This window comes from Aotus nancymaae, unplaced genomic scaffold (assembly GCF_030222135.1).
Source record: "Aotus nancymaae isolate 86718 unplaced genomic scaffold, 86718_ANA_hifiasm-v0.15.2.pri h1tg000067l, whole genome shotgun sequence".
In the NCBI taxonomy this organism is placed as follows: Eukaryota; Metazoa; Chordata; class Mammalia; order Primates; family Aotidae; genus Aotus; species Aotus nancymaae.
In genome coordinates, this window is record NW_026988482.1 from 39,890,931 (window position 1) to 39,907,701 (window position 16,771).

General features: G+C 37.4%; 1 protein-coding gene across 14 annotated transcripts in view; it reads right to left on the reverse strand.

The window, feature by feature from the left end:
* MAGI1 (membrane associated guanylate kinase, WW and PDZ domain containing 1) overlaps window positions 1-16,771 on the reverse strand; it is a 677,859-nt gene that overhangs the window by 98,259 nt on the left and 562,829 nt on the right. For all 14 annotated transcript variants that reach the window (XM_012469458.2, XM_012469472.2, XM_012469429.2 and 11 more), the window contains exon 6: window positions 1,989-2,071. In XM_012469458.2, coding sequence (XP_012324881.1) covers window positions 1,989-2,071 — 83 coding nt within the window. The remainder of the gene's footprint in view (window positions 1-1,988; window positions 2,072-16,771) is intronic.

Genomic DNA, 16,771 nt, shown 5'->3' on the forward strand with positions numbered 1-16,771 from the left:
AACAGGCAATTTTATACATTCCCAGAATAATTGCAAAAAGGATATTGACATTAAAAATCCTATGGTAATGAGTGCCTAAATTGCTTTCAAAATCATAGGTCATCAAATAATAAATTATTGTTCCACGAAGTTTTAGGATTGAATGTGTTTTATGTTCTGATCTTTGAAAACTAGTTATTTATGTGCAGGTTGAGTAGTCCTTATTCAAAATGGTCAGAATCAAAAAGGTTTCAAATTTTGCATATTTTCAGATTTGGAGATACTTGTGTAATATATTTACTGGCTCATCATCCCTAATCCGAAAAAACAAGCTCCAAAATGCTCCAGTGAGAATTTCCTTTGAGCTTCATGGTAATACTCAAAAAGTTTTGGATTTTGGAGCATGTTGCTGTTTTGTTCATTTCTTCTAAGACAGGGTCTCTCTCTGTTACCCAGGCTGGAGTGTAGTAGCACAATCATAGTTCTCTGCAACTTCGACCTCTTGGGCTCAGGTGATCCTTCTGCCTCAGCCTCCCAAGTAGCTGGGACCACAGGCATATGCCAACATGCCCAGCTAATTTTTGTTTTATTATTTGTAGACTCAAGGTCTCACCATGTTGCCCAGGCTGGTCTCGAACTACTGGGCTCAAGTGATCCTCCCGCCTCAGCATCCCAAAGTTCTGGGATTATAGGTGTGAGCCACACTGTGCCTGCCAATTTTGGAGCATTATGGACTCGAATTTTGGGATCAGGGATACTCAACAAGTATCATATGTTCAACAGAATACTAAAACAATCTGCACAGTCCATTCTCTCGCAAGCATGCAAAATATCAGAGCTGACTGAACCTGTTCCATTCCTTCTTCAGGAATGAAACAAAGCAACCAAAATAAAACAAGATTACTGGTCATGTCTTCTAAGTTAGAAGGACTTGTATTTCCATTTGAAGTAACTCAGATAAATACCGACACAATATTCTATGTCATTTAATGTAATCTGCAAACCACGTATAATAGCAGGATCATGAAGTACAAAGTTTTGACAGTATTACACTTTTAAAAACTGCCTTGCATTTTCAAAAAATCTTCAAGTTTACATATACAACAATTCTTCACTATAGGACAAATTAGTAAAGTTCTGTTATCTTACAGTAAAATACATATTTAATAATTATACTACCAATTCACATACCAGAACTGAATAATGAGTAGCAAAGCAAAGCAAACCGAACCATTTCCCTTTTCATTCTTCCACATCAAAAAATAATTTTGGTAGAACTTGGTATAGATGTCTGTGTAATGAAAAGGGGATACACTAGCTCTGTTTTACTTTATTTTTTTCATTTTGGAGAAGTAATTACAAAACCCAAAGCCTTGAAATGAACTTTTTCAACAAAAGCTCTTACAGCCAGTTAGTTCGTTTCCAAGATTAATAGAGAGAATGGTGCTCTACGTAACACTTGAAACTCTGTCTCAAAAGAATACACTTATCATATATTGTGGGTATACTGTAAGTTACACAGAGATTCTCAAACATGTCTAGATCTGCTTCCCCTACCTCCAAGTCTAGGGAAGTAAAAGAGTTATGAAATATGTAGAGTTCAAGAAAAACTCCCAACCTTTCCCCCTAAGACTTTTATAAGATAGGGCTAAGGTTGATAATGTGTGAGTAACCAGAGCATCTTTGGTTTCTGCATTCCTAGAGAATGTCTAAAATTTTCTCTAACGTCCTGAAGACAGAGGATGTATCTTCATTTGAATAGTTTCTGACTGTTCTGCTTCTAATGGAGATATTAGTATGCATCTGTCTTTATGTGTAAGCAAATTGCTCTCTTGAAACAATTCTGACTTTCCTCCTGCTTTTGTAAATGAAAATCCATTTAGCAGAAATTGAATTACCTTTTAAAAACTCAATCTAAGACCCGACTGACCTGGCTATAACTCTTTAAAATTTGCACATGTGAACACTGCCCCCAATTCACTTAACCCAAGACCTGTCTGGCCCCTTACCATCATCTTCACACTCTTCCAGAGGCTTCTGCTGCTTGTTCAGGCACCGAGGGTCTAACCAAGATGTTGTTTTTGTGTTATGGCTGCAATCCAGAAACAAAAATAAGAAATTTGTTTAAAAAAAAAAGCAAGGAGGCCAAAGACAGAGTTACACACTCTTGAGTATTTCTTCCTTAACCACAGCAAAGATACTTTCCAACAGCAAATCCAAACCAAAAGAAAGCCTGAGTTTAGATTATAAATGGCTTGGGGAAGGTCTTGGGTAGGCTTTTTACTTACCTAATATGTGATTATTCAATTACTCAAAGCTTAAAAAGTAGTAACAGTTTTATCTTGATATACGAGTTACAAATGATACCCCTTGCCTATACTACCTACCCTCGTCTAGATTATTTTAGTCTTTGCATTTGCCACAGAGAAAACTTCAATTTATTTTAAATTTATCTCTGATTTGAATCTTGGATGGTGAAACTCACAAAGAGGGCTGCTATTTCACTCATTATATTACACAAGAATTCTCATGACAGCATGAAACTACCTTAATTCACATAAATGACTCAAAACTACTAATTCAGTGTAATCACAGTGTCCTAAATTATGCTTTGGACATAAAGAAGGCAGCCCCAAATTACTTGTCATAAATAGAATCCGGGCTCTGTTTTATTTTATTTTTTTCATTTTGGAGAATTAGAAAACCCAAAGCCTTGAAATGGAGAGGCTAAACATGTCACTCAACTGCCTTCTAAGGAGTATAGTTCAATTCTAGATGAAGTATTTCAACAGATGGTGACTGGGGCTCTGCAGATCTGATTGCGTAGAGACACATTCCCAAAGATATCGCCATTCAATCATGTTAGAAATGTCACCAGAATGGCTGTAAGCATGCAGCCTTTGTGCTTCCCAAAGCAGTGGCTGGGACAAAGATCTGCTTGAACCCCCAGGACACCATGCAGCTAAGTGGGTGGGGCAAACAACTCCAGTCCAGTAGTTTTGGCTAAAAACTAGACATGAAAGCAAGAAATTTAAAAAAAAATTAACTTTAGGCAGTAACTTATAACTTTTTTCAACTGTGACATTTCAGTTGTAAATTTGGGAGTTGGCAGGGCAGAGGGGTTACCAAAGTTCTTTATTCTTGATTCCAATCTTATTAATTGTTAAAAAAAAATATGTGGCTTAAGAGAAAAACAGAATGTGCGAATGTATACACATCATGGCAACTGTGTTAAAAGAAAAATAACAAAAGGTAATACAGCAAGCACCACCATCACCACCACCGATGCTACTTATGTGAACACATATGACTGCCAGAATCTGTTCTTTTACATGTTAAAATTTATTTAATACTTACAATAACACTATGAGAGAAGTATTATTAGCATTAAAATTATTGCTCCCTGTATTAAAAATGAGAAAACTGATAATAGAAAGGGAAAGCAATTTGCCTAAGGACACTCTGCTGAGACATCACAGAACTGGGAACTAAACCCAGAGAGTTTTGCAGTAGAAGCCATAGTCTGCACTATTCCTACACAGTAAGATAGTAACAATGATCATTGCTGGGGAGGAGATGATGCATGATTAAGAAAAAAACTGTGTTTTTATTACGGTTTTTCATTCAGCATAATTTTCAACAAGATTGTTATATATGTCAATAACGTAGATTCACATGCAGTTAAAAGAACAGAGAGATCCCATGAACCCTTTACCAATATCTTATCAATGATAACATCCTGCAAAACTATAGTACACCACGATAACTTGATACAGTCAAGATACAAACATTTTCATCAGCACAAGGGTCCCTCAGGTTGCCCTTGTATAGTCATACCTGGTTCCCTTCCAATCATTCCCCCCAATCCTTTTCTTAATCCCTGGTAACTATGAATCTGTCCTCTATTTCTATAATTTTGTCATTTTAAGAAGGTTATATAGGGCTGGGCACAGTACTGCTTGTAACCCCAGCACTCTGTTCGGAAGGCCAAGGCAGGCGGATCACTTGAGCTCAGGAGTTCGAGACCAGCCTGGACAATGTGGTAAAATGCCATCTCTACAAAAAATACAAAGAAAATTAGCCAGGTATGGTGGTGGGCTAGCCAGGTGTGGTGGTGTGCGCCTGTGATCCAAGCTACTCAAGAGGCTGAGGTAGGAGGATCACCTGAGCCCAGGAGGCAGAGGATGCAGTGAGTAGAGATTGTGCCATTGCACTATAGGCTGGATGACAGAGTGAGACGTTGTCTCAAAATAAAATAAAAATAATTTTTAAAAGAATGTTATATAAATGAAATTACTGTATGTGATACTTTATGACTGACTGTTTCACTCAGCATAATTCTCATCAAGATTGTTATATATGTCAATAATCAATTCTTTCTGTTGCTGAGTAGTATTCCATGGAATGAATGTATCACAGCCTGTCTAACCACTCAAAGACATCTGGATCATTTCTAGTTTTTGGCTAGTTGGACAGATTTGCTATAAACATTCATGTACATGCTTTTGTGTGAATTGTTCACTTCTCTGTGTACCACTGCCGGATGGTATGAGCTGCATGTTTAGTTTCTTAGGAACCATTTTCTTTTTTTTTTTTTTTCGTTCTGCCATAGGAACCATTTTCTAGAATGCCAGACAATCCCACCAGCAATGGATAAGAGATCCAGTTTCACTTAAATTTTACCATCACTTAGTGTTGTCATCATTTTTTACTTTAGTCATCTTAATAGGCGAATGACATCTCATTGTGGTTTTCATTTCAATTTCCCTAGAGCTAACGGGGCTGACCTTTTTTTTATGTGCATATCTGCCATCTATATACCCTTTTCAGTGAAAACATCTGTCCCTCTGTCCCTGTCTTTAGTTCACATTCTAACTGAATGGTTTGCTTTTTTTTTTCACTCCGGAGTTTTGAGGGTCATTTGTATATTCTACATACCAGTCCTTTTTCAGATACAGGGTCTGCAAATGTTTTCTCCGTAGTTTGTTCTTTCATCTTCTATCAGGCTTTTTCGCAAACAGAACAATTTTCATTTTGATGGTGTCAAATTTATCATTTTTTCTTTTTTAGGGATCTTGCTTTGATGTCTCTTTGCCTAGCTCTATATTTGGAAAATTTTCTGGTTTTTTGTTTCCCTAAGGGTTTTATTGATTTATGTTTTCCATTTCAGTCTCTGATTTATTTGGGTTTAATATTTTTGTATAAAGTGTGGGGTTCAGGTTGAGGTTAGGTTGCATACCTCTGGTTGTCCACTTGCTCCTGGATCATTTACTGAAAAGGCTATCTTCCCTCCATTGGACTGCTTTCAAATTGAATTGCTTTTGTCAGAAATCAGTTGGGCACACTTGTGGATCTATTTCTGGGTTCTATCTTCTGTCCCATTAAATTATGATTCTATTCCTTCACCAACACCACACAGTCTTTATTATTTTGACTATATAATAAAGCCACAATAATGTAAATTAGCACATTTGATATCAAGCAGACTAATTACTATCACTTCATTCTTCCTTTTCATAATTGTTTTAGTTATTCTATTTCCTTTGCCTTTCCATTTATATTTTAGAATAAACTTGTCTGTATCTACAAAAAGACTGAGATTTTCATAGAAATTATATTAAACTTGTATATCCATCTGGGGAGGACTAACATCTCTATCAATTCTGAGTCTTCCTGTCTGTCCATGAATAGAGTATGTCTCTCCATTTATAAGGAACTTCTTTGACCTCTTCCATTAGCATTTTAGATCCAATATATGTTTAGTTAGATTGACAACTGTGTTATTTTTTTGAGCAACTTTAAATTATATTTTATTTTTGATTTTAGTGTCCAAGTGTTCATTGGTAGTATGTAGATATACACAATTTTTATTATTAAACTTTAAGTTTTTGTGGGTACATAATAGGTGCATATATTTATGAGATGTAGAAGACATGGACACAGGCATACAATGTGTAATGATCCCATCAGGGTAAATGGAGTGACCATTTCCCTCAAGCATTTATTCTTTGTGTCAGAAACAATCCAATTATATTTATTTAGTTATTTTTAAATGTACATTTACATTATTATTGACTATAGTCACACTGCTAAGCTATTAAATGCTAGATCTTACTTATTCATTCTTTCTACTTTTTTGTAGTCATTAACCATCTCCACTTCCGCCTTACTGCCACCCAACCACCCTTCCCAGCCTCTGGTAACCAACATTCTATTCTATCTCCATGAGTTCAACTGTTTTAATTTTTAGCTTCTACAAATAAGTGAGAATATGTAAAGCGTGCCTTTATGTGCCTGGCTTATTTCACTTAACATAATGACCTCCAGTTCCATCCATGTTGTTGTAAATGACTGGATCTCATTCTTTTTTATGGCAGAACAGTAGTCCATTGAGTATATGGACTCCATTTTCTTTATCCATTTATCTGCTGATGGACACTTAGGTTGTTTCCAAATCATGACTATAGCGAATAGTGCAGCAATAAACATGGGAGTGCAGATATCTCTTCAACATACTGATTTCCTTCCTTTGGGGTATATACCTAGCAGTGGGTTGCTAGATCATGTGATAGCTCTATTTTCAGTTTTTGTTTGTGTGTCTTTTTGTGTGTGTGTGTGTGTGTGTGTGTGTGTGTGTGTGGAGGAAAAAATGTTTCCCATAGTGGCTGTACTAATCTATATTCCCACCAACAGTGTAAGAGCGTTTCCTAGCCGGGCGCGGTGGCTCACGCCTATAATCCCAGCACTTTGGGAGGCTGAGGCGGGTGGATCACGAGGTCAAGAGATCGAGACCAACCTGGTCAACAAGGTGAAACCCCGTCTCTACTAAAAAATACAAAAATTAGCTGGGCATGGTGGCGCACGCCTGTAGTCCCAGCTACTCGGGAGGCTGAAGCAGGAGAATTGCTTGAACCCAGGAGGCGGAGGTTGCGGTGAGCCGAGATCGCGCCATTGCACTCCAGCCTGGGTAACAAGAGCGAAACTCCGTCTCAAAAAAAAAAAAAAAAAAAAAAAAAAAAAAAGAGCGTTTCCTTTCCTCCATATCCTTACCAGCATTTGTTATTGCCGGTCTTTTGGATAAAACCCATTTTAAGTGGGGTAAGATGATATCCCATTGTAGTTTTGATTTGCATTTCTCTGATGATCAGTGATGTGGAGCACCTTTTCCAATATCTATCTGCTATCTGTAGGCTTCTTGTGAGAAATGTCTACTCAGATCATTCTCCCATTTTTCAATCAGATTACTAGATTTTTCTATAGAGTTGTTTGGGCTCCCTATATATTCTTGTTATTAATCCCTGTCGGATGGACAGTTTGCAAATATTTTCCCCCATGCTGTGGGTTGTCTCCTCACTTGGTTTCCTGTTCTGTGCAGAAGCTAACTTGATGTGAGCCCATTTGTTCATTTTGCTTTGGTTGCCTGTGGTTATGGGGTATTACTCAAGAAATCTTGCCCACTCCCATATCCTAGAGAGTTTACCCCATTTTTTCTTTTAGCAGTTTCATAGTTTGAGGTCTTAGATTTACGCCTTTAATCCATTTTGATTTGAATTTTGTATATGGAGAGAGATAGGGCTAGTTTAACCTGTCTGCATATGGATATCCAGTCTTCCCAGTGCCATTTCTTGAAGAGACTGTCCTTTCCCCAATGTGTATTCTTGGCATCTTTGTCTAAAATGAGTTCCTGTAGATGTATGAATTTGTTTCTGGGTTTTCTACTCTGTTCCATCGGTCCGTGTCTGCTTTTATGCCAGTACTGTGCTATTTTGGTTGCTATAGCTCTGTAGTATAATTTGAAGTCAGGTAATGTGATCCCTCCAGTTTTACTCTTTTTACTCAAAATATTTGGCTATTCTGGGTCTTTTGTGGTTCCATATAAATTTTAGAATTTTTTTTTTATATACGTGTGAGGAATGTCTTTGTATATTGATAGGGATAGCACTGAATGTGTAGACTCCTTTGGGTAGTATGGACATTTTAACAATATTGACTCTTCCAATCCATGAACATAGAATCCAACTGCTATTTATATGCTTAACTTTTATCTTGCAACCTTGCCTAACTCAGTTACTATAAAATTTTCTTGGTACATTTCTCATGATTTTCTACATAGATAACCATGTAATCTGCAAACAGGAGTAGTTTCATTTCTTCCTTTCCAATCTGTATGGCTTTTACTTCTTTATCTTGAATCATAACCCTGATTTGAACTTTCAGCATGATGTTGAATAAGAGTAGGAACAGCTCAGCACTTTGGGTGGCTGAGGAGGGTAGATTTCTTGAGTCCAGGAGTTAAAGAAAGACCAGCCCAGGAAAAATAGAGAAACCTTGTCTATATAAAAACTACAAAAATTAGCTAGGCATAGTGGCATGTACCTGTAGTCCCAGCTACTCAGGAGGCTTAGGTGGGAGGATCACCTGAGCTCAGAGAGTCAAGGCTGCAGTGAGCTGTGTTCACACCACTGTACTGCTGCCTGGACAACAAGAGCGAGATCTTGTCTCAAGAAAAAAAAAAAAGAGTTGGGACAGCTGACATCTTTGGCTTGTTTTCAGACTTGTAGGGAAGGCATTTCATCTTTTCACCATTAAGTATAATGCTGGCCATAGGTTTTTATGTAGATGCTCTTTATCAAGTCAAAGAAATTTCCCTTTATTCTTATTTTTCTAAGAAATCTTAATGTGAAGAGAGTGCTGAATTTTTCAAATGCTTTTTCTACATCAATTAATATAAGCATTTATTCTTTAGCCTGTTAACATAGTGGGTTACGTTGACTGATTTATTTGAATACTGAGCCAGCCTTGCATCCCTAGAACAATTCCCACTTGGTCATGGGAAGAGTCTATGTTGCTGATTACTGCTTAGTAATATTTTGGTAAAGATTTTTGCATCTATGCCTTTTTTGTACTCTGCTTAGTTTTGGTATCAAGGTAATATTAACTTCATAAAAATAACTGCAGTGTTATTCCTCTTATTTTCTGAAAGAGGTAATGTAGAAATAGTATTACTCTTTCATTATTTCTTTTTCAGGAATTCTTAAAATTATAAATTCGTCCCTTATTAACTTTCTTTTGAGATGAGTAATTCCTCATTTAAGCCTGGAAATACTACTTGCATTACTTATTTCTTATTTCTTTTTTATTATAATTAAGTTGTGGGATACATGTGCAGAACACGCAGGTTTGTTACATAGGCATACACGTGCCATGGTGGTTTGCTGCACCCATCAACTCATCAACATTAGATAATTCTCCCTAATGCTATTTCTCCCCTAGCCTCCCACTCCCTGATAGGCCCTGATGTGTTATGTTCCCTTCCCTGGGTCCATGTGTTCTCATTGTTCAATTCCCACTTATAAGTGAAAACATGCTGTGTTTTGTTTTCTGTTCCTGTGTTAGTTTGCTCAGAATGATGGTTTCCGGATTCATCCACATCCCTGCAAATGATATGAACTCATCCTTTTTATGCCTGCATAGTATTCCCCGGTGTCTGTATGCACATTTTCTTTGTCCAGTCCATGACTGATGGGCATTTGGGTTGGTTCCAAGTCTTTGCTATTGTGAATAGTGCTGCAATAAACACACATGTGCATGTGTCTTTATAGTAGAATGATTTATAATCCTTTGGGTTTATACCCAGTAATGGCATTGCTGGGTCAAATGGTATCTCTAGTTCTAGATAGTTGAGGAATCAACACACTGTCTTCAACAATGGTTGAACTGATTTACACTCCCAGCAACAGTGTAAAAGCTTTCCTATTTCTCCATATCCTCTCCAGCATCTTTGTTTCCTGACTTTTTAATGATCGCCTTTAAATCTTATGCTTTTAACTGGCATAAGATGGTATCTCACTGTGGCTTTGATTTGCATTTCTCTAATGACCAGTGATAATCAGCTTTTTTCATACATTTGTTGGCACATAAATGTCTTCTTTTGAGAAGTATCTGTTCATATCCTTCGCCCACTTTTTGATGGGGTTGTTTTTTTCTTGCAAATTTGTTTAAGTGTTAAATTTTATCAAAAGTCTTTTCTGCATCTATTGAGATAATTATGTGTTTTTTGTCATTGGTTCTGTTTATGTGATGGATTTTGTTTATTGGTTTGTGTATGTTGAAGCAGCCTTGCAGCCCAGGGATGAAGCCGACTTGATCGTGATGAATAAGTTTTTGATGTGCTGCTGGATTCAGTTTCCCAGTATTTTACTGAGGGTTTTCACGTCAACGTTCATCAGGGATATTGGCCTGAAATTTTTTGTTGTTGTGTCTCTGCCAAGTTTTGGTACTAGGATGATTCTGGCCTCATAAAATGAGTTAGGGAGGAGTCCCTCTTTTTCTACTGCTTGGAATACTTTTAGAAGGAATGGTACCAGCTACTCTTTGTACATCTGGTAAATTCGGCTGTGAATCCGTCTGGTCCTGGGCTTTTTTTTTTTATTTGGTAGGTATGTTATTAATTACTGCCTCAATTTCAGAACTTGTTATTGGTCTGTTCAGGGATTTAACTTCTTACGGGTCTTGGGAGGGTGTATGTGTCCAGGAATTTATCCATTTCTTCTAGATTTTCTAGTTTAATGCATAGAAATGTGTATAGTATTCTCTGATGGTACTTTGTATTTCTGTGGGATCAATGGTGATATTCCCTTTATCACTTTCTATTGTGTCTATTTGATTATTCTCTCTTTTTCTTCTTTATTACTCTGGCTATTGGTCTGTTTTACAAATCTTTTCAAAAAACCAGCTCCTGGATTTATTGATTTTTTTTTTTTTGAGGGCTTTTTGTGTCTCTATCTCCTTCAGTTCTGCTCTGATCTTAGTTATTTCTTGTCTTCTGCTAGCTTTTGAATTTGTTTGCTCTCACTTGTCTAGTTCTTTTAATTGTCATGTAAGGGTGTTGATTTTAGATCTTTCCTACTTTCTCCTGTGGGCATTTAGTTGCTATAAATTTCCCTCTAAACACTGCTTTAGCTGTGTCCCAGACATGCTGGTACATTGTGTCTTTGTTCTCATTGGTTTCAAAAAACTTACTTATTTCTGCCTTAATTTCATTATTTACCCAGTAGTCATTCAGGAGCAGGTTGTTCAGTTTTTATGTAGTTGTGCGGTTTTGAGTGAGTTTCTTAATCCTGAGTTCCAATTTGATTGCACTGTGGTCTGAGAGACTTTTTGTTATGATTTCCATTCTTTGGCATTTTCTGAGGAGTGTTTTACTTCCAATTATGTGGTCAATTTTAGAATAAGCGCTATGTAGTGCTAAGAAGAATATATATTCTGTTGATTTGGGGTGGGAAGTTCTGTAGATGTCTATTAGATCTGCTTGGTCCACAGCTGAGTTCAACTCCTGAATATCCTCTATCCTCGTTAATTTTCTGTATCGTTGATCTAACATTGACAGTGGGGTGTTAAAGTCTTCTACTATTATTGTGTGGGAGTCTAAGTCTGTTTGTAGGTCTCTAAGAACTTGCTTTGTGAATCTGGGTGCTACTGTATTGGGTGCATATATATTTAGGACAGCTAGCTTTTCTTGTCGCATCGATTCCTTTACAATTATGTAATGCCCTTCTTTGTCTTTTTTGATCTTATTGATTTAAAATCTGTTTTATCAGAGACTAAGACTGCAACCCCTGCTTTTTTTTTTTGCTTTTGCTTTCCATTTGCTTGGTAAATATTCCTCTATCTCTTTATTTTGAACCTATGTATATCTTTGCATGTGAGATGGGTCTCCTGAACCCAGCACACCAATGGGTCTTGACTCTTTATCCAATTTGATTGTCTGTGTCTTTTAATTGGGGCATTTATCCTGTTTACATTTAAGGTTAATATTGTTATGTGTAGATTTGATCCTGTCATTATGATGCTAGCTGGTTATTTTGCACATTAGTTGACGTAGTTTCTTCATAGTGTTGATGGTCTTTACATTTTTGTATGTTTTTGCAGTGGCTGGCACTGGTTTTTCCTTTCCATAGTTAGCGGTTTTTTCAGGAGCTCTTGTAAGGCAGGACTGGTGGTGACAAAATCCCTCAGCATTTTGCTTGTATGTAATGGATTTTATTTCTCCTTCACTTATGATGTTTAGTTTGGCTGGATATGACATTCTGGGTTGAAAATTCTTTTCTTTAAGAAGGTTGAAGGTTGGCCCCCACTCTTTTCTGACTTGCAGGGTTTCTGCAAAGAGATCCACTGTTAGTCTGATGGGCTTTCCTTTGTAGGTAACCCGACCTTTCTCTCCAGCTGCCCTTAACAATTTTATCTTCATTTCAACCTTGGGGAATCTTATGATTATGTGTCTTGAAGTTGTTCTTCTCAAGGAGTATCTTCTGGTATTCTCTGTATTTGCTGAATTTGAATGCTGTCCTGTGTTGCTAGGTTGGGGAAGTTCTCCTGGATATATCCTGAAGTGTATTTTCTAACTTGGTTCCATTCCCCCCTCACTTTCAGGAACACCAATGAAATGTAGGTTTGGTATCTTCACATAGTCTTGTATTTCTAGGAGGCTTTGTTCATTCCTTTTCATTCTTTCTTCTCTAATCTTGTCTTCACGCTTCATTTCTTTAAGTTGATCTTCAATCTCTGATATCCTTTCTTCTGCTTGATCGATTTGGCTATTGACATTTGTGTATGCTTCACAAAGTTCTTATGTTGTGTTTTTCAGCTCCATTGGGTCATTTACATTCTTCTCTAAACTGGTTATTCTAGTTAGCAGTACCTGTAACCTTTTATCAAGGTTCTTAGCTTCCTTGCACTGAGTAAGCACATGCTCCTTTAGCTCAGAGGAGTTTATTACCCATCTTCTGAAGCCTACTTCTGTCAATTAATCAAACTCATTCTCCGTCCAGTTTTAGTCTTTTGTTGGCAAAGTTGTGATCCTTTGGAGGAGAAGAGGCATTCTGGTTTTTGGAATTTTCAGCCTTCTTGTGCTGGTTTTTCCTTCTCTTCATGAATTTGTCTACCTTTGGTCTTTGATGTTGGTCACCTTAGGATGGGCTTTTTGAGTGGTGATCTTTTTTATTGATGTTGATGCCATTGTTTCTCACTTGTTAGTTTTCCTTCTAATAGTCAGGCCCCTCTTCTTCAGGTCTGTTGGAGTTTGCTGGAGGTTCACTCCAGACCCTGTTTGCCTGGGTATCACCAGCAAAGGCTATAGAACAGCAAAGATTGCTGACTGCTCCTTCCTCAGGAAGCTTTGTCTCAGAGGGGCAACCTGCCAGATGCCAGCTGGATCTCTCCTGTATGAGGTGTCTGTCAACCCCTGCTGGGAGGTATCTCCCCATCAGGAGGCGTGGGGGTCAGGGACCCACTTAAGGAGGCAGTATGACCCTTAGCAGAGCTTGAGCGCTGTGCTGGGAGGTCCACTGCTCTCTTCAGGGCCAGCAGGCAGGAACATTTAAGTCTGCTAAAGCTGTGCCCACAGCCGTCCTTTCCCCTCAGTGCTCTGTCCCAGGGAGATGGAAGTTTTATCTATAAGCCCCTGACTGGGGCTGCTGCCTTTCTCTCAGAGATGCCTTTTAAAGAGGAGGACTCTCCATCCCTTATTTTCTTGACGAACTTTAGGGCCCATAATGATTCCTTATTTAATTCCTAAAATTGACAATTTGTGTGTCTTCTCTCATTTTTTCTTTGTCAATCTTATGAGAGGTTCTTCAGTTTTTTAAATCCGTTTGAAGAATTGGCTATTTCTTTCATTGATTTTTTTGTCTACTGTTTTTCTGGTCTTGATTTCATTCATTTCTGCCCTTACCATTATTGTTTCCTTCTATCTGTTTATTTTGAGTTTAATATATTCTTCTCTTTCCAGGTTCTTGCATTGGGAGTTTGGATTGTTGATTTGAGTCTTTCCTTCTTTTCTCATATATATGTTTAGTGCTACAAATTTACCTGTTATTACTGCCTTGGCTGTGTCCCACCTATCTTGATGTGCTGTATTTACATTTTATTCAGTTCAATTTATCTACTTATCTTTAATTTCCCTTGAGACTTCCTCTTTGACCCATAGGTTATTTAAAAGTATGCTGTTTAGTTTGCTTCTAATTGGTTGGAGATTTTCCTATTGTATCTGACATTAATATGTCAACTCTTGTTTCCTTTTGATTAACATTTACAAGATATATTTTTCCATCCTTTATTTTCAACATACTTATATTGTTTTATTTGAAATAATCTGTCATAGATAGCACATAATTAGGTCATGGCTTTAATTCACTTTGTCATTTCCCATCTTTTAAATTGCTGTATTTAGTTCACTTTATTAAATGTAGTTATTGATATGTTAGGGCTTAAGTCTTCCATTTTGTTTGTAATTTTCTTTTTGCTGTTTTTCTTTACTCTGTTTTATTCTTCAGGTCTTTCTGTGGGTTACATGAATATTTTAGAATCTATTTTTATTTATCTACAGTACTGTTGAGTATATCTCCTTTGTATAATTATAAGTGGCTGCTTTAGGTACTACGTTACATATATATGCACACATATTATTTATAAATATATTTTATATATATCTTATAATCTACTGGTGTCATCATTTTACCACTCTGAAGTAGATAAACCTTATCTCCATTGATATTCTTTTACCCTCCCTGACTTAGAATAAATTATCTTAAATATTCTCTCTACACACATGTAGAAACATTAAACAGTACTATTGTTGCTTCAACACCCAAACCTAATTTGGAGAACTTAAAGAGATATCAATTATATCTCAACAAAAATGGGAAAAAAGAAAACTCAAAAGGTGAAGAAAAGTAGTTCATTTATCTATAGTTTTACTTTTTCCATTCTTCTATTTTCTTGATCGTTACTGTTTGTTTAGAATTTTGGTTTTGTTTTATAACTCTCTTTTTGTTTAGAGAACATTCTTTAGCCATTTATTGAGAGCAGGCCTGCTGGCAATAAATTTTCTGGCTTTGTTTTTTTTTTTAATTTATTTTTATTTTATTTATTTATTTATTTATTTTGAGACAGAGTCTTGCTCTGTAGCCCAGGCTGAAGTGCAGTGGTATGATCTTGGCTCACTGTAACCTCCACCTCCTAGGTTCTGTCTTAGCCTCCAGAGTAGTTGGGACCACAAGTCATGCCACTAGGCCCAGCTAATTTTTGTCTTTTTAGTAGAGATGCAGTTTCACCATATTGGTCAGGCTGATCTCAAACTTCTGACCTCAGGTGATCTGCTCGCCTCAGCCTCCCAAAGTACTGGGATTATAGGTGTGAGCCATCACATCCAGCCACAAATTTTCTTAGTTTTCTTTCATCTAAGAATATTTTCATTTCCCCTTTATTCCTAAAGAATATTTTCACTGGATGTAGAATTCTGGGTTAATTCTTCTTTTCTTTCAGCCCTAGAAAAATGCTATGCCACTTCCTTTCAGCCTTTGTTGTTTCTGATGACAAATATGCTGTCATCTTACTTGTTTCACTAACATATGTAGGGTGTCATTTCTCATTGCTTTCAACATTTTTCTGGTTTTAGTTTTCCTAAGTTTAATTATGAATGTATCTTACTGTGGTTTTCATTGGGTTCTGCTTAGGTTCAGCCAGCTTATTGAATCTGTAGGTTTATTTCTTTTGCCAAATTCAGAAAATTTTAACATTAGTTCTTCAAATGTTTTTCTTTTCATTCCCATCCACTTTCTCTTCCTCCAATGAAACAAATATTAGATCTTTTGTTATTGTTCCAAATGCCCCCAAAGCCCTGTTTTCTTCTCCTAGCTGATTTTCTCTCTGTTGTTCGGATTAGGTAACTTCTATTTTCAAGTTCACTGATTCTTTCCTCTCCTCACTCTCTTTGCTGATACCAGCTAGGCTGGGAGGGATAGGACTATCTCACTATTGTTCCCAAACTGACCTCTCTGAATCCATAGGGAGAGGGTGGGCTCTTTACCACTGGATGGTGGTAAAAATCCTGATTCTTCAGTAAACCTCATCTGATACCACACCAGTGGGGAGGAAGAGGGTGTTTCATTACTGCAAGGTGGGGTGGAAGCCCTGAGTTCCCTCAAGTGGTCTCCAGTAAATCTATGTGGAAAAGCAGGGAGTCTCCTTATTGCCTGGCTGCAAAGTGCTAGCTCTACACTTAGCCTTTTCTGACATCACCCATCAGGAAGGATTCAGCTCCTAATCACACACAGCCCGTCAAAAATAGAAGTGTAACCTTCTACCCTTGGGGTGTGAGGCCACGTTTTTCTGTGCTATTGCTGGAGTAGAATGGTTGTTGAATAAAAGTTTTCTGTCTCGTAGGATGCCCCTTTCCTGATCTTTTGGCTAGAGAGAGCAGGCTTCTATTAGGGCTTGACTCTGTTGATATTTCTGGGTTGCTGGCTCTTTAGCTCCAAGTCTGGGATACCTCACATCCTCATCCCAGCACTTTGGATCACCTGAGGTCAGGAGTTTGAGACCAGCCTGGACAACACGGTGAAACCCTGTCTCTACTAAAAATACAAAAATTAGCCATGTGTGGTGGCAGGCGCCTGTAATCCCAGCTACTCAGGAGGCTGAGGCAGGAGAACGGCGGCTTGAACCTGAGAGGCGGAGGTTGTAGTGAGCTGAGATTGTGCCACTGCACTCCAGCCTAGGTGACAGAGCAAGACTCCATCTCAAAAAAAAAAAAAAAAGAAAGGGAACTCACCACCTGGTATTCCTTTGATCCCATGCTCTCTACCCAGTCTGACTTATTTGGTCTTCCTTTCAAAGTCTTCTTATGTTTGTTTTCTATACAATGCCCAAGGTTTATAAATCCATGCTTGATTTTTTAATGTTCTTTTAAATTTCTAGTATTTCTTCAATTTCCCCAAAACCATATATATAT